Here is a 19,172-nt window from a genome sequence, read left to right as displayed (position 1 = left end):
CAACCAGGAAGAAAGTATGGCATGCCAAAGGTATAGCTCAGATAATCTAAAGAGGAAAACTCCACATTCCTACTGGAACCTTGAAACTGCAATCATGAACAGAAATGGTTCCCAATGACTCACTTAAGTGTGATACTCTGATATTTTAAACCCAATTCATTTTGTGAATATTTGTGGGGGAAAGCAATCCAAATACTTCTCTTCACACAAAAACATTAATATTCAGTGTTACAAATGTAATAAAAAATGACAGAGGGCAGATGTGTAGCAAGGTCACTAATTTGTATTTTACTTTTGTAAATTATTCAACATTTAAAGTGTACACAACAATGTAGATAGAAGGTGCTGACCAAGCAGCATTATGAAACGTAAAAGCATATAGAGCATGAAAAGTGAGCATCCCAGTGGATGGCTTGGCAGAGTGAGCAATGAGGGAATAAGTGTCCATTCAGCTTGTAAGCAATTGGCTGAATTCTGTTTAGTGGAAGGAAAGTCAATATTTTAACCCTATCAGCAAAACTCTGTGGGTCTCACCAGGACTGAAAAATTATCCATGGTTCTTCTCCAATAGGAACACTCTAGTCCGAACTGGCTACTCAAGGCAACTCTGAACCGGAACTGGTTTTGCCCTAAACGGGTCTCTTAAGTAGGGTGCAGCTTTGTTCCACTGGCACAATGAACTGCAGTTGGAGCAGGACCCAAGGATGATTTGCTTGTGACTTGCTCTAATGTAGGGTGGCATGGTGGGCAAAAAATAATGGACTGGGATGAGTATCTGAGTAACTACCAGTGGCTAAGATTACTTAAGCATTCCATCCATCCCTTTATGTGTTCTTCATTGTGATGCCTTAAGTGCAATCAGTATGTCCAGATGTGGTTCCCGGGCTCACTGTGCCAATGAAACCAAGATGCACCCAAATGAAAAGACCAAAATAGGTCATAACCTGTCTTAAGATGCACATTACGGTTCGGACAGCAGCTGGCCTGGCAGTTCAGCCTTGAGCTTTTCCAATTGTAGGTGGAACAAGACTGATTTGCATATGGCTCGGTATAAGCTGAGGTGGAATTGTGGGCAAAAAAACATTAGACTGGAATGTGGCATGAGTAATTACCAGTGGATGGCATTAATTCAAACATTCCATCCATCACTTTTTTGTATTCTTCACTGCGTCACTAAAACTGTCCTGGCGACTAAGTGTCAAGACAAATAGTGGTGACAAAAATTACTCTGTTTCATGTTTGAAACACATTAAATCATGTATTGCCTTGTTTGGTGTCATTGTTATAAGTGGACGGAATACTCATGCACAGTACGGGCACACAAGAGAACTGTGACATATTGCGCCTTTTCCATGTTAATGGTCTAGAACTCGACACCTCAAGACAGATGATTAATTTGAATGTTTCATCCAGATACACTAAACACCTGTCGAGACTTCATTTATTTCCTTACTTACAGCAGTCTAGGAATTGGTCAGATTCTTTGTGGCTTCATAAATTTTAGACATAACAGACATTAAAAACTGGAAATCCAGCTTTATTTGAAACATGCCAGGAGATAGCAAACTCTTCATTGACTGGGCTGCTTTCTCTTCCTAGGGTGTTCAGTCCTACTGTAGTTTTCTAGAGTGGTTGCATGCAGGCAGTTGTTGCAGTTGATGTGAACAAAGCTTTATTCACTATTACCCCTGAATGACCCTTGGCCCGTGCATGTGTCTTTCTGGCTTGGACATACAGCCAATGAATTTGTCAATGGAAATGGCGCTAGGCAGAGCTTCCACCATGATTGGGAGCAAGGTTTCAGATTCCACAGACATCTGCTGCCAGAATGACAGTGTGACTGATTCCACTATTTACCCAGAATATGAATAGGCACACTGCCATTTCTAAATCCCACGCTCAATACCTTTAATTGCTTTAAGACCACCGCACAACCACAAAGTGGATACCTGAAGAGCTAGCTTTCCTTTCAAAGATCAGCATAAATCACCTGTGCTTTGACATTCCTTCCGTCTTCTATGCATGCAGAATGTCTAAAAGTCCCAACAAGTTCATGATTTAAGCAACAATTACATTTGGTAGTAATTTTGCAAATTTGTTGTTTTAAAATGATTATATTTTGCCTTTCGTAAATATCACTTTTTATAATAACAATAAAAATTAGCATTTCATTTTTTCAGGAGGACAGTAAGATATCTGAAGAGAACACATAAGAAAAACATAGGTAGTTGCCTTCTATTACAGAAGCATACTTGAAGGCAGTCGGGCACTGTTACACTAATTCTTCTTCATTCATTGTATTGCAACCTGTACAGTTGTTTGTTAGTGCGTACAGCGATTTTCAATTCATCTGAGGGTCTGTGAAAGTACACCTTAAAAGAAATCAGACTGATCATAGAAGCCCTTCTCTTGCTGTTTTGAGTTATTTACATGATGTAGTGTTACTTTACGGAGAAGCATATTGTTAATAATGTCAGCATTGTACGTGGGACGCATCTTATGACAAATAATACACAATCTATTATTTGCATGGGCTAATCCAAGTACTTGAGTTGTAGTAGGGATATGTTAGTCCCAGGGTTCACTATGTGCCATCTGTTAGGCAGAAACATCAAACAAACAAAACATCCGAGTGCTTGATCCAAGGCTTCTCAATTGCTAGTCTTCCTCTATGTGGCATTTCATTTCATCATAAGCTGTCTCATCTATTCCACTATATGCGACAAAGTATCTTCTGCCACACATTGTAAGGCTACTGTAAGTCACAGAGTAATTCCATGACGATGTAGTTAAGCAGCTATGTAGCTTCTTCTTTAAAGGTGACCAGAGAAGCCACAACTCGCCTGTAATAAGGAAATTAGGGACAAGCTTTTATGCACTCACTGCAGGCTCCCATGTATAATATATTTATTGGTAAATTTACAGAATGCAGCATGCAACAATTTAAAGGTTTAGGACTAGAATAAACCGGAATAAAGACTAATGGGGCGGGACAAACCACAAGGAAAGAAGATGAAGTAGAACTGAGCATAATCATAGACTGAAGAAAAAAGATGATGAAAATGTGAACAGTATTTAATAATATTTACAGAAGAGTGACAACAGCAGACATTTTCAGAAACTAGAATGCAGACTTGAAAATATGAGTTTTTAAAGGTTTCTTAAAGTTTTTATATGTTACAGGAATCTCAATCATCAAGAAAAACTGCACCCTATTGAAGAATTGCAGTCTGACTTACAAGGCTGCACACATTCAGCATGGACCATAAGAAATGGCTGGAGTGTGACCTATAAGGGGTTTCCTTATTTCCAAAGAAGAGGATATGTGGCTAGGCAACTCTGCACCTTGGTGGTTAGGAAAAGACTAATTTGAAACTGGCAGTTCCCAGCTATCACTTTGAAATTAAAGGCCATCACTATTTTGTTGTTTCAGAGCTGAAAGTTTTGTATGTTTTTCTTGAAGGATCACATTGTGTCTCAAACATCTGCAATCATTTCAATATCTCGCTTTAATAGTGTCTCTTGAAATGAATATTTCCATAATGAATTAACATACTTGCACACATGCAACAACTGGTAGTGCCATCATCATGGGCTGTATGTTATGTTACTGTGTGTCCTGACGTAATCTATAAAATTGCTAGGTACATCAATATTTTTCTAAAATCATGGAATGTCATAAATGGGCTACCCAATCAACTAGCGTGGACTATTGCAACTTTTTCCGACAGTACCATGTTTGTGGATTCTCATGTTTCTATATTCTCTGAGAAGCTGTTAACACTTGTGTGTTTACATTAAAATGTGCATTATTAATAGCGTGCAGAGCAATTAATCTATACCCAAGTTCATATGTGTATGCTGGCATGCAGTTAATTCAATTGAAAGAAACTTGTCATGACATACTAAAGTGTGTTTTTCTGGTTTTGTCTAACTAGGCCTGTAAGGCCTCAACAGCATCTTGTTCAAAATGGATGTAACATCATGTTTATTTTCTGTTTATATTTCTGCCTGACACTATCTGCAGCAAGATGTGGATTTGTTTATTTCTGAATTACAGAGGGCCTACTCTAACAGTTCCCCAAGGACTTTCCTCATGCATGTGGCATTACATTTATTCACAACTCTTTCACTGTTTTAATGTAACTTGTTTGTAGTGAGGTCTTCGGATGACATTAGGTCAGAAGGGTCGAATCAATATTCATGTTGTGGGTTAGTGGTAGGATCATAGGATTATATGATAATGCTATAATTTGATTTGTTGAAAATGTAATTCTTTGCTCGTGTTATGATAATTATGCAGTTTCAATGTTTTCTTATGGAGAACATGGCTATATAAACCCTTGAAATTAGGGATGCTGCCAGATTTCCTATGGATTTTGCTACACATCTGAGAATTAGTCTATTTCTGATTTTGCCTGTTATTCTTCATTGTTCTCATTACTGACAGCCTTCAGACAATGACTTATGTAACAAGTTAGGCAGACTAGAACATATGAAATACCATAAATGGACTTGAAGAGCTGTGCAAAGCTTACAGCATACTGAAAGCCATAAAACTGCACGCCTCTGACACTTCATCATCCAGTGCACTGCTACGTCCACTAATACGTTAGATGCACCTTGGTGGTCATCACACACGACATGGAAAACACTTGCCACATAGGGTCAAAACAAAAACCATATCCTTTGAACTACACTCTACATGATGTAGCATGCTACTCATGTAAACAAGTGCTTCAGCACCCCACGTAGGTGTTCTAAGTGTAATATAAATGCTACAAACTAGTACAATACAATACAATTATGCATGTGATTGACACTAATGCCGCATCTGTACTTACTACTTCTGTATTGTACCTTTTAAATTTAGTAGTAAACCTTTGTGGTTTTTCTAAATTCTACTTTAAAATTCAATCTTTGAGTCAGCCCACTCCTTACTGACTGTAATCTGAAATGCTGTTTTGAGCCTTGTATCTAGGGCACATTACATCGTGACTGGAGGTTAACACCATCCCTGATCCAGCCTACATTTGGGTGCCCATACAGATGCAAATTGTTTAGGGGCCACAGCATGGGCACAGGTTCTATCCTGTTAAGTTAATGTACACAGCCCTCAAACCAATAAAGAAGTGCATGTTCTGTCTTTCTGGTGGTACCAAAAACAGAGGAGAGACCTTTGTGGTAAATGAGAAGAGATTTGAAGACTTTTGAGAATGCTATGGTTTTTCTTCTTTGTCCGAAGAAGCTAGCTCAGTTGTAAACTGATCAAGTTGGAGAATAACAGACCTACTACCATCAGACCGAGGTTTGTGTTGTTAGCAAATCATGGATATCTTAGAGGTTTTGACGAACGCATACATTTTTTAAGATGGGCTAAAAAATGCAGTGCAGTGGCACACACAATGTTTCAGCATTTTAAATGTAACCCTGGCTTCAATGGTTAAGAGCACAGGGCTGAGGAACTGAGCCTTTTTGTATTCTTGGTGGTGGTCCTAGCCGTCACGCCTTATCTCATCATTTTAAAAGATACCTACAAAATGTGATCTTCTGCTATGAGGATTAGAGAAAAAAATGCAAGGGTCGGAGACACAATTACAGTAAACACATTCAGATATTCGTTGGTTAATAACTTATCAATGAACTGGATTAACATAATTAATCAAGAGTACAAGTGGAAAATCAAGGTTTTGACTTTTCTTAAGGTTAGTGATTAAACGGTGTTTTGTTTTGCCAACATCTCTGATGAATGTGTAGCTCCTTAAAAATGTGCTTAGAGCTGCTTATCGCATGTTCTTTTTTGTCATCACTAACACTCTGTTGACTAAGTTGTACCTATTGTTTTTATTATTGCAAAGATGCAGTTGAAGTTGTGGTCGCATTAAACTGTAATGACCAGCTTTATGCTCTTACCATACGTTGGCCAATTTACTCCAATCTACATGACTGTATGGTGAAAAGGAGTCATAAAAATAATGTAATAACAGCTAGGTCAATAGTAATACCTGACGGAGGCTAAGAGACATCAGTGGATCTAGTGGTGTCGACACCTTTTGCAAAGGATGCTTGCCAGTCTGTGAGGAGTGACTGAAAACATACTTTGGCCCCTATGAAACCATTACCTTGTAGAAAAAGCTGGGAAGAAGTTTTCTAGGGTAATGCGTGAAATGCCATCAAGGTATTTAGAGGGACCAAGAGGGTTGTTTTCATTTTTCAAGGTCATTAGAATAGAATTACGTTTACATGCAGAAAGATAGTGCTTCTTGAAGGCTTGAAATCTGGCTGCTGGTCACAAAACGCATGTTCAAAACCTATTTGACACTTAGTGCACCTTTCGCTGGGGGCTTGCTATCTTCTTTAATATTTTGTCAAAAAGAGTTATAGTTCTTGCGTAGAAAACCTAAAATGATTACTGTTCCTGATTTCGAGCATGATATGATAATATTCTGCAGCACCCGATTATAACAAACAGTTCGCACATCTAATTTTCACAGCTATTATGTCTCTAAGTCAGTTTACATTTTTGCATGCAATGACAGGAATTAAACTTGGTTCTGTGTTAGAGCCCATTTAGGGCTTATTGTTCATTGAAAATAACAGGCCTGCTTATTTTCACTTGCTCGGTTTACAGAATTCAACACGCATGGAATCAGTTTTGCTGCAGCGCTGGACTATTTTCTCTGGCTTTAACTCTCTGGTGTGTATTTGCCGGTGCCTTTTTAGGTTAGAGGAGTTAATGAATCTCCTTTCACACAGATTGCAAGCATAGGGTTTCTCACCTGTGTGCATTCGCCTATGTTTCACAAGATGCTGTACCTGTCTGAAGTTCTTCCCACAGTGATTACATGTATAAGGTTTCTCTCCAGTATGCACTCGCTGATGTATCAACAATGACTGTGACTTTCTGAAATTCTTTCCACACAACATACATGTGTAGGGTTTCTCCACTTTGTCTTTTGCCTCATCTTTTGAGAGATTTGTTGGCAGGTCAAAACTCTTCTGACATTCATTGCACACCGTCTGGTGTGCTTGCTTGTTATTCCTACAATATGCAGCTTCCTTTGATGACTTGTTGAAACAATTTCCACAGTGACTGCAAATATACATTTTCGATAAGGAGTCCTTCAGCTGATATGTACTTGTTGTTGATTCAGAGAAGCTGTTCCCACATTCATTCAATGCATATGGTCTCTGGTCCTTGTCAAACCGTTTATGTTTAATAGTATTTACACCCTGGTTGCTGCCGTAGTCAGTGTACACATTTAAGGTTTCTACTGGTTTGACTGGGTGATGTTTAACATCTAAGTTGTTGCTGACATTCTTCCCACAGTCACTGCTTGTGGAGGCTCTCTCCCAGCTGTTCGCTTGTGGTTGTTCTGTGGCGTTTACTGTTGTATTGAGACCTGAGGAACAAAACATACATAAAAAATGGCTATGATATATACACACACATACAGACACTTATTCAGAAAAACATTGAAACAAATAAAAAGTATCTACCACAGATTCACCAAATACCATAATATACTATGGGAGCATCAATCAATCAATTCAATCAATCATGGGATTTGTAAGGCACAGCTTATCACCCTGGAGGGTATCCAGGCACTGTGGATGATTGTTGCAAACTGGTAGTTACTCGTCGAAGAGCCAGGTCTTACGTTTCTTCCTGAAGTTGAGGAGGGTGCGGGGGCTGGGAAGACATTCAAGATCTTGGTGTTGAGGTGAAAGGAGCATTCACCTTAGCGTTGCAACGACTCTGGGACTTGCGCGAGGGTGAGGGTGGAGGAGGGGAGTTCCGTGGTAGGCTGGTAGAAGGAGAGTCTGTGGTTGATGAGACAGAGTCCGAGGTTATGGATGGAATTGTATGCAAGGGTGAGAGCCTTGAATTTGCACCACTTGTGTATGGGCAGCCAACAAAGACATCAGAGGTGGGTGGTGATGTGGGTCTGCCTGGGAAGATCCAGGACAAGATTCGCTGCTGCATTCTGGATGGACTGGAGGAGGTGGAGGAGCTGGGCAGGAAGTCCGAAGTAGAGGGCATTTCTGTAGTCTAGTCTGCTGGCGATGATGGCTTGTGTACCGTCTTTCTAGTTTTGATGGGGATCCATTTGAAGATCTTACATAGTAAGCAGAGGTTCTGGAAACTGGTTGAGGCCACTGTGTTTATCTGTCATTTGAAGGTGAGTTTGTTGTTGACTACACCGAGGTTGCAGGCGTGGTCATTTGGGGTAGGGAGTTGTCAGAGTGTGAAGAAGCACAAGAAGCCTTCCCAGGGGGAGGTGTTGTTTCCAAAAATGATAAGTCTGTCTTGTCTTCAGTTTCAGGCAGCTGGATCTCATCCATTCCGCGACGTGGGACATGGCGTTGTGGATGTTATCTCTGGGGGTGGCGTGATCTTCAGAGAAGAAGAGAATGAGTTGGGTGTTGTCTGCGTAGGAGAGGATGTGGAGTACGTGGGAGCGAACATTCTCAGCTAATGGTGGCACGTAGACGTTGAAAAGCGTGGGGGACGTCGCTTATGGTGCTCTTAGGTTCTGATGTGAACTGTAAGAGGTGGACTCTCTGGATGCATCCTGTGAGGAATGCATTGATCCAATTGAGAGCAATGTTCCTGATCCCGTTGTGGTGGACTCTGGAGATGAGGGTGTAGTGGGAGATGGTGTTGAATGCAGTAGAGAGGTTGAGGAGGATCAGGGCCGCCTTCTCTCTGTGGTTGAGGAGGGTCCAGATGTCATCCAAAGTGGCTCCATGTGAACAAAGAAACAATGCTGTAGAGACATGCACTCTATGGTATATCCAAAGTTTCCTCTGACTGTATTTTGCCGTTCTTTACACAAACCTCAATGAAATACACTTTTTTGTTACCGCAAATGATGCACCATTTCTAAAGTGGAAAATGTTACAGGTGGCTCAAACACACAAAATGGGATGGGATGAATACTTGCATACTCTCTAACCACTGGCAAGGCAGTGCTCCTACCCATCATTGTTTGCCCACCATGCACCCCCAGATTCGGTCAGACATGCAAATCAGCCTGTGTCCTACTCCAACAGGAACAGTCTAGCCCAAACTGCTGAGCCAGGTCCACTCTGAACTCAAACACCAGCAACTCAATACGAGTTTGGTCTACTGGGACTCTTCGGTCATTGTTCCCATGCTCACTCTGCCACTGAGCTGCACAGTAAGTGAAGAGGGCCAATGAGGCCAAAACAGGTCTTGGGTGGATTGTGTTCCAGTTCAGAAAATACCTGGTTTGGCAACTCTGGCTGGACTGTTCCTATTGGAGCAGGGTCAAGACTGATTTGAATATGGTTCGGTCTATTAGGTGGCAGAGTGGGCAAAACAACAATGGTGCGAATGTTACTCTGAGGGACTGCCAGTGGTTAAACTATCCGCAAACATTCCTCCTATCACAGTTTATGTGGTAACTATATAGGAGCCTACAGGTCATTAAAAAAACTGATCAGCAACTGTAAACCTCATTAGCATGGCTGTGAATTTTACATTTATGGCATACCATTTTTAATACATATGTCTAAGATGTGTCTCTGTGCTTGTTGTCTGTCAAATACTTACATGATGGCACATGCCATCCACCCTTAGGCAAATGGGGAAGGGAAAAGTTCACCACAGAGCGATGTGTCATTTATTCAGGAACAGTTTTTTGTTACTCTGTTAATAGCTGGGTCACTTGAAGTAGCTCTGCTCTCTTCTGTCCTGGGTAAAGTGAGAGAGAAACAGTCCAATGGGGGGATTCAGCAAGCCCTGCAGGGTCATCTTAGCCAAGAGCCCGCTCTTCAGTCTTATCAGAGAGGGACAGTTAGGGTAAATAATTAAGAGGAGAAAATACTGAGCAGTAGGAGACCAAGATCAAATACATGCTTCTCTATCTGCAGAGGGCACATTTGTGCCTTTAAAAAAGGTTCCCTGATCTTGAAGAGTTATAGGTTGGAAAAGTTCCAAGGCCCATTTCAGTATATAGCTTCAGACTTAAATATAAACCTTAATGAAGGACTTGCAATATGATTCTGCCTGTTTGAAGTGTTCTGCTGTGAAATTTGTATTAGTCAAAAAGAAACAGAATGTTAACATTACACCTACCTACATACACAGGACCATATAGCTTTCTATTTGAAGTAATCCTCGTCCAGCAAGAGTCTGCAGGCTTCTGCTGCAGTTAATGGGCAAACACCAAGAACATTCTCTTCATTTCAGCAGCTCTGTTGTACCTGCTGCAATATTCTGTGACAAAACAAGGTGATGGATGGAATGCTTAAATTAATCTCAGCCACTGGCAACCACTCGGGCTGCATCCCAATCCATCAGTTTTGCCCAGCAAGCCACCTCAGATTGGAATCCGCCATTAGCAAATAAGTCTTGTCCCTTCTCCAATGGGAACAGTCCAGCCTGAACCACCAATGTCAGGTTTAACTGCTGGCATACAACACGTGACTGTATGAATGATGTTAGATTGTTCCAGTATTAGCTGAAAAGATGTAGTTCTGTCCCAACACCTGAAGACAGCAGTCACGGGGGCAAGAGTGACTAAACCACCAGAGAGGTTCCACTCTAGGAACCGAATCTCATGGAGGGAGAGATAGTACCCTTGGTAAGCTAAAACCTGGACAGGACAGGACAGTGGGCACACTTTCCAAGGTCGTCATCCACCCTAGTCACCTCTGCTGCATATGGAAGGCACTAGAGGAGAGGAGGAGTTTTTGGGAATCCAACTTCTGGATTTCTGTATGGCAGAAAGTGGGCAAAGTGGGGCTTGGGCTACCAATCTGAATGGGTAAGGTATGTCTAGATCAGAGAGTGGACCCAGTGGACTTAGCACACAGTAAGGCCCCTAGATAGTTTTCAGATAGTGAATCTAAGTATGTCAAAAATGTGACACCACAAAAGACAAAGAAGGGTTACGCCCACTGCATCAGCTTGCAGGGTACCATCGTTGTCACACCATATTGTTGTGCTTTACCCTAGTCGAAGTGAGAATACTTTTTGGCGTGATGAATGAACAACAATCCCAAGCGAGGAGGAAAAACACATTTTTGCTAACTCACAGAGCAGTGAACAGCCTCTGGGGCTGTACGTGAGTGTGAAAAGGACTCCTGTGAGTTCAAGTGACATATTTTGTGTGACACGACTGTACAGAAGGCCAGGTATCACACTGTAAACAGGCTTCCGTCAATTCCCTTAGTGCCACCAAAATAGCTTTTGGCAGGTCGTGGCTATGGTAGTGGCTCAATTAATGTATTAAATAAAGATGTGAGCTTTATGTTCAGACTGCATTGTGCAAGTCTTCATTCACTGAACCCTTTGTCATAACTAGGACCTTGAATTGAAGTGTAGGAAATAAACTGGTTAACGCTGAACTTTAGAAACACACTGTTCTGTCCTTCCCCACTTGCTAGGACTTAAGACAGAAGCCAACTACTGTTTGTGTCAGCGCCAATGACAATTAAGTCACAGGGTAAAAGGGTGCCAGCAAGGAGTAATACATCTACTGAAAATGAAACTTTTGTAAGCTAGCTTGGGATTTAAAACAGAAACAGGAGTGATAGAGAACTTTGCGACAGGGGGTACATCTCACCTATCGTTTTATAGCAAATATCCATAAACTGATTGACCACAGACTTTATTGAACATTCCACTAGTATGAAGTGACCAGAAGACAACACATGCGAAGCATTTATTTTGTAGAGTACACACTGCGTCTCAGAATGCTCTTTAATAAATACATTTTTGGAGATTATCCAAATGTTTGTGAAATGTGCTGGATAAATTGTCTGGAAATTGAACTTTTCAACACAACAAGACACAATGGCCCTCATTCTGACCTTGGCGGTCTTTTCGCAAGACCGCCGAGTTACCGCCGCGGTGAAGACCGCCGACCGCGGCGGTATGCCGCTGTGCGCATTCTGACCGCTGGGAGCGTTCCGCCGGAAAACCGCCAGCAGCCACACTGGCGGTCGGCGGGAAAGTGGAGACTGGTCAACCTCCACCGCCACGCCAGCAGAACACCGCCCACAGAATTACGACCCACATTTCTGTGTGGCGGTCTTCTGTTGGCGGTCTTCTGTTGGCGGTCACCTCCCCATGGCTCCCGTCGCCTCCCGGAGGACCAACGCACAAGGTAAGTTGACCGTCCGTGAGGGGAGGGGGTGGGGGGGTGTTGTGTGATGTGGGCGTGCATGGGGGTGTGCGTGTGAGTGTGTAGAGGGGGTGTGTGAGTGCGTGTATGCGGGCGGGGGGTGCTGCTGTGTCTATGGGTAATGTGTGCTGTTCGGCAGGTGCGCATGTCTGCATGTATGTGTGCGGGTATGTGTCCCCGTTGTGTATGTGTGTGTGTAGGGGGTGTGTATATGTGCATGTTGGGGGTGTGTGCATGTCGGGGTGCATGTATGTGCATGTCGGGGTGGGGGTGGGGAGGGGGTTCGTACCACCTCTGGGGGGTGGCAGGGGGGTGGAGGGTGTGGGGGGAGGACTCGGGTGGGTAGTGTGGGGTGGGGGAGACCCCTATCAGTGCCAGGGAAGGAATTCCCTGGCCCCGATAGTGCTTACCGCCATGGTTCGCACGGCGGTTCCCGCCCGCAAGAAACCGCGGCGGTAGGCAGGGTCATAATACCCTTGGCGGTCTTGGGACGACCGCCGGGCCGGAGTGCGCAAACTCCAGCCCCGCGGTCATGACCGCCGTGGCGGTCGGAGTGGAGAAGTGGCGGTCGGTCGCGGCGGGGACCGCCGCGGTCAGAATGCCATTTTTAATACCGCCGGTCTGTTCGCGGTCCGACCGCCGTCTCTCCGCCGACCGCCAGGGTCAGAATGAGGGCCAATGTCCGCTTCAGTAAATAAAACACCACTTTGTGACAATGGTCACTTAAACACAATGCCCATCTGGTCATTGGAAAATATAAGGTTTTCAAAAAGACCACTGGATCGACTCACGGCAGCAACCAAGATACTCTACATAACCTTCTGACAAAAGATTCGGCCATGCATTCAGTATTTTGCAAATAAAAAGTGAAAGTACAATGAGTGCATTGCTCTCTTTTTGTGTGAATGATTAAATATTTCCAATATACAAACGTAAATCGACTGATGTGGCCATTAACTGCTGATGATTTACAGGTTTCAAACTTGTGCAAGTTTAAAATATTATCCTTGTGAAAAAAGAGAGCATTCTGAAATCTCTTTCCAGCTGTGCAGCCTTTACTTACCCCTAGAAAAAGTTGTGTTTTCTCCCTCTTCTGAGTCCTGATGGTCCATGAAAACAGTATCACTCTCCTCTTTAATTCTGAACTGGATAACTGGTGGGATCATTTCCTCTACGGTCATGGAAAAACAAACCCAACAATGCAGAATTAGAAAGAAAAAAAAAAAATGCATTTTATGCTACATAACAGCACAAATAGACAACAGTATTATTATCAAGAATATTTATTATGAAGCAGCAGATGTTAAACCAGAGGTATCCCTAAATTCACCTAAAGGGCCAGATTGAACCAGAATTTCAGGATATTGGTGCACAATAAATGTCCTCCCTTGGTTTAGTAAGCAGAAGCAGGGTTCTCTAAATGGCAGCGATCCTATTGTGCAATTGTTGAACAGGCTATTGTGTAGCTCTCGCATCCTATTGTGTAATAGGGAAAATAAAGGCCCTTGAAACTCCCCATGGGGTGCTCTTGCCTAAGAATTCATCAAAGCAGTCTTTAGATAATGACAGTTTGAAAGCAAATCATGAACAGTAAGACAAAGTGGAGCCCATTTTCAATCTCAGGCCGTCTCCCCCAATCTATGCCTTCATTCTCTGCTTTGGATACATCTATGGAAACTGTATTGATGGATTTGGCGATCTGCCCACTGTCAGACGATCAGTGTTGCTGCAATTTGTTTGTGCTTCAGCGGCAATATGGTGGGATTAAGGGTGGTACCTTTGACTGTTAATGGCCTGTATAAACAAACATAAAATGTGCATACGATTTCAAGAGATTGATGCACAAGATTGAAATGATAGCTCAGTAAATAAGGGAAACCCTTAAAGTGCAAATGTTTGGCTCAGGTCTAGTTCGCATGGGCCGACAAGAAAGAGCACTTTTTGTCATAAAGTAGATGCATTATATTTTGCAGTGTTCCAAGAAGCTTTAACCTATCAAATGTATTTGCCTCAGAAATAGAGTAGAAGGAGGTCAGAGAGATGTTACAGTCTCTCCTACGGATAAGATGTTTAACGCAGTAATCATCATTTAGCATGAGGCATAAATCTAGACTATTCCAGTACTAAATTTATATCTTAAAAAGTGGTTATCAACATATCTACACAGTGCCTGGCAACTGGCCCATCTGTCAACCCTTAGACAATGCTTTCAATTCCCCAGCTTTCCCTCTCCTCAAAAAACTATACATTTGTAAACAAATCATTTATGAAATGGTTGTTGTAGTTTAGGAGTCATCCACTGTCATCTGTCCATGTTACTTTTGACATGGGTAACCTCAGCCCTAGATGAGTGAGAAGGACAAAGTGTTAACTTATCATTTATTAGTGTGCAAACATTTTCAGTTTACATACCTAACATGACTAATTTTTTGGAGGAGGTAGGCCGCTTTCTGATAACACCACAGACTATTCAAACAAATTTTGAGCGGGATGCTGAAACAACTGAGGTCATTACAATGTTAGTGTAATGTCCAAGAACAATGGAGAGCTGTGAGAATCCATGCATCACGCTGCATAACCTCTAAGCCAACTTCTTTGGGAACGGAAATGAGGCAGTTTAAGGCTGCTTTTTCAATAAAGCATACAAATCTGCAAGGTAAGGGCTAAAATACCAACAGTTTGTCACACATTATACACTAAAATGTACTTTTGGAGGATCGTCTTTGGGTTGGGAAATTAAGCTTTTTGAATAATATTCATTTTTTGTCAAGGACGCAGGATGAATTTGTCTGTTCTAAATGTCCATCAAGACAACCCAGTGAATACAATTTAAAGAAAGTTTCTGATATTGTCAGCAGTACAACCTAAAGGCCAGACCCTCCGCCCAACCCCTGCTGTGCAACACCAAAGCCATGGACAGCAGGGATTGGGCATCCCGTGACAGATAAAGTTCAGGGCCCTGGTCAGAGCCTTGCAAATATCCACTCTCAGAAAGTTGATGTTATAGATATGCGAAGGGACTGGAGATGAGCTAATGTGTAAAAACTGAAAACTACTGAAATTCATCACTTATAACTTAGTGAACTAACAATAAAAAGTGTATTTTTAAATTATTATATATATATATATAATACTGTCGGTCGTCAGTAGGTATAGTTAACACCTAGTTTCCATAGAATAATTTTTTTGGGGACTTGGCTATATCTCTGGCACCGTTTGAAGAATCTTCATGAAATTTCCCCCCTAAAAAAGTGTCAAGTTGGGAACGTTTCAGCGTGATCCCTCAAAAGGGGGACAAGAAAAAAAGGGGGGGGGGGGCGGGGGAGGAGGTCAGCAGTCAAAAAATGTGCGTTTCCTATGTTAATTCCCATAGGGATTTTGGGATTTTGAACATGACTGCTGCCCGAACCTCTGGACAGTATTACACCAAATTTGGGAGAAAGGTAACTTTTGGTCCAGAAAGTAGCCTTTTTGTTATTTGTTTTAAAGCCGTTCAGGAGTTTGGGATTTTAATGAAAATCCATATTTGTGTATCTAGAAGCGTGAATAATTCATGAATAGTTCAGATCTCTTGGAGAGATCTGATTGGCTGCCAACACTTCAACCAGGCAAAATTACGTTGTTAAAAAAACAAACATAGAAATGCCCTGGGAAAAAAACAAAGGTTACAGGGACATTATAGTTAGGAAACAGAATTTAAAAAAAACCATAGAAATGTGTGTAAAAAAGAAAGGTTGCAGGGACGTTATAGTAAGTCTCCCATTTTAAGTGTACAATACCACATAAATTCAACTGTTAAAGTTAAGAGTTATTTCAAGTAACTATAGGTTCTGCCCTAAGGAAACTATAATTTGTGACCTTGCCTTGCACTGCTAACAACCGCACATATTACATCACTATTAACATCCTTCATAAGATAGTTTATAATAGCGATGTAACATTTGCAGTAAAATTATTGAGGACAAAACTGTGCATGGTGAGGGGGTGAGTAATAGTTACTTTAGGGCACAAGTTTTAGTTACTTGAAATAACTAACTATAATAGCTGAATTTCTATGGTTTTGTACGTTTAAAATGTAAGTCTAACTATAACATCCCAGTATCCTTCAGCTGTGCGCAGCGGTGGTTAGCTACAGGGCTTGGCCTATGACCAACCCTGTGTCACGCACGGCCAAAGGTTGGCTATCAGCAGCAGTTGACAAGAAAGAACCAACTCATCACAGTGACTACTTCAGATATTCCACTAGAAAAAGTAAAGATGCAAACACCTCACCAGTTTACAGATAACCTTTTAAGGTGAAAATGCAAAGAAAAAACACCTGCTTTACCGTGGACATGCAGAAGAAATTAGGATGACTAGTACTTTACAGAAGTGGACCTTGAACTTGGGCACCTGCTTTGTTTATATCAGTAAGCGCTTCACTTTGAGGTGTGATTTCTGTAAAATGTGCATCATGCCAGAATGAATCCTGCCCTGCGTATTTATCCAATAAGATGCCAAAGTTTTGTGCAGAATGTCTACCCAACTGGAGTACTTTTTACTAGGTAATTAGTAAGTGCTACCTTGTTGGGTATATGTACTGTGCATCTCCCACACTATAGCTGCTTAAAGGATGCCATGGTAATATTTCCAGTGGCCCTGCCTGTAACTTTGTCAAAGCTATTGTTCCTTGAGCGTCTGCAGTTCCACCTTGAAAATATATTTATTTTTTTATCTCATGGACTGTAGGCGGAGCCTTGAGGCCTTGAAGTCCCAGCCGGCACCAATCTCCTGCTGGAGCAGACATTGCTCCTGCAAGCAGGGACCTGCTTTGAATAGCAGCTCCCTGCTTGCTGTAACGTTTTCATCTCTTACCCTGCACGTGTGTTAGCGTGCAGGGAAAAAGATGAAATCTCTCCTTCCAGCAAGCAAGAGCTGTTTGACAGTTCCCAATTGCTAAAAGCAGAGTTATTTTTGCTTTTGCTTGGCAGGACCTGTCGGCTCCCACCAAGCAAAAGCAAGCAGCTACCTCCCGAAAGTGGGCACTTCGGGAGGTAGCAGGAGCTGACCCTGGAGAATGGCGGTCGTAGGTGCCATCTATGACTCGAAGAGGGGGGCCATGCGGCCCTCTCCATCTCTGAAATTTTGCCCTGGGGCAAGGGGTCCCCGACAGACCCCCTTTTTTCCAGGGAGGTGGCTGTCCTCTGGGCCCAGTTTATTATTTTTGTATATTGTCCTGGGGAGGTGGTGGTCTCCGGGGTGCGGAGGGGGCCGTGTGGCCCCCGCATATTTCTAAATTATAGCCCCAGGGAGGCGGTGGTCATCAGGGTGCAAGGGGGCCATGTGGCCCCACCACATACTTTATGAACGTAGCCCCGGATAGGTGATGGTCCCCAGGGAGCAGGCACGTGTCCCCCCACATACTTTACAAACATAGCCCTGGGAAGGTGGTGGCCCCAGGAGTGTCTGCAGGACCTCCCACCATTATATAATTAAATATGCCACAGGACGTTATCTAAAGTAACTATAACTTGCGCCGTAAGGTAACTATAACTTGCACCCTCGCGATGCACTGCTAATTAGACCACAAATTACAGCACTCATAACATCTTTGATACCATCATTGATAAAGTCACTGTAACATCTGAGGTAAAATTATTGATCACATACCTGTGCATGGCGGGGGCCCGAGTTATAGTTACTGTAGATAACTAACTATAACAGGTGAATTTCAATGGTTTTGTCGAGTAAATTCAGAATTTTACCATAATGTCCCTGTAACCTTTGTTTTTTTCTGTGAATTTCTAAGGTTTTTTAATTCTATTTCCTAACTGTAACGTCCCTGTAACCTTCATTTTTTTTCAGTTAATATATATTACATAGTGGCAGTCTCCACTAGGTAGTTATAGTTAGAACCTAGTTTCTACATAAAAAGTGTTTTTTTACTCACCTGTATCTTTGGCGCCATCTGACGAATCTTTACAAAACGTTCCAAAACATTTGCCAGTCATGTCAGCTGCTGCCTGGAAAGTTTCGGGGTGCTCCGTCTGGGCTCGGGCAAAAAAAAAAAAGGGGTGGGGATCCCAAAACACTTTTTGCCCATTCATTTTTCCATAGGAAAAATTGAACAGTGATAGCGCCAAAGCTACTGGACGGAATTACACCAAATTTGACAGAAAGGTAGGTCCTGGTCAGACAGTGACCTTTTTGTGTTTTAGTGTAAACTCGTTAGTAGTTTTTGAAAAATTAAGGGGAAAACAAATTTGTATATATAGGGATGTGAAGAATTCGCAACCCCTCTCGATCTCGTGCTGAGATCCAATTGGCTGTCAACATTTCAACCAGAAAGTGTTGGCAGCCATCTTGGGGCTTGGCAGCCGAGTCCCTGAAAGAAGGTAAAAAAATAAATAAATAAAAAAATGAAAAGGGACCAGGGTACAGACACACTGACCCCTTAGCTCTAGTGCTGGGACTCCCCCAGGGCTAAAAAAACATGTTTTTTTACATTTTCGCCACAAGTCGCAGCGGGATCCACGGATCCGGTGAACATTTTTAAAAAGTGCAGGCTTCCACACTTGGTCTTTGTTAAGCCCTCGGACGGGCCAAGTCCCGGGGACATTCTTTTAGTGTAGTGCAGGGGTGCCGTCTGGCCCCACCTGCAGTCCTGAGGACTGTCAACTCTCCGGGGAGAAAATGTAATTATGTGTGTGCCCTAAGTTAACTATAACTCGTGCCCTCGCCACGCACTGCTAATTACCCCATAAATTACCGCACTCATGATATCTTTAATAACATCATTGATAATATCAATGTAATATTTGCAGTAAAAGTTTTGACGAAAAAACTGTGCATGGTGGGGTGCGAGTTTTAGTTACCTTAGGGCACTAGTTATAGTTTCTTGAGATAACTCTAACTGTAACTGGTGAATTTCTATGGTTTGGTAAGTTTAAAATGTGAGCCTAACTATGACATCCCTGTAACCTTTGGTTTTGTAAGTGAATATATATATACATACACATACATACACACACAAAT

The 19,172-nt window shown here is 42.3% G+C and overlaps 1 protein-coding gene across 2 annotated transcripts in view; it reads right to left on the bottom strand.

The window, feature by feature from the left end:
• Positions 1-268: 268 nt before the first annotated feature.
• Positions 269-19,172, bottom strand: part of LOC138299192 (zinc finger protein 485-like) — a 112,690-nt gene continuing 93,786 nt past the window's right edge. For both annotated transcript variants that reach the window (XM_069237295.1, XM_069237301.1), the window contains exons 7-8: positions 13,222-13,329; positions 269-7,403 (exon numbers count right to left, since the gene is read on the bottom strand). In XM_069237295.1, the coding sequence (XP_069093396.1) occupies positions 6,613-7,403; positions 13,222-13,329 (899 nt within the window). In that variant the 3' untranslated portion in view covers positions 269-6,612. The remainder of the gene's footprint in view (positions 7,404-13,221; positions 13,330-19,172) is intronic.

The sequence above is a fragment of the Pleurodeles waltl genome, chromosome 1_2 (genome assembly GCF_031143425.1).
Source record: "Pleurodeles waltl isolate 20211129_DDA chromosome 1_2, aPleWal1.hap1.20221129, whole genome shotgun sequence".
Taxonomy (NCBI): Eukaryota; Metazoa; Chordata; class Amphibia; order Caudata; family Salamandridae; genus Pleurodeles; species Pleurodeles waltl.
This window is presented reverse-complemented; position numbering and strand designations above follow the sequence as displayed.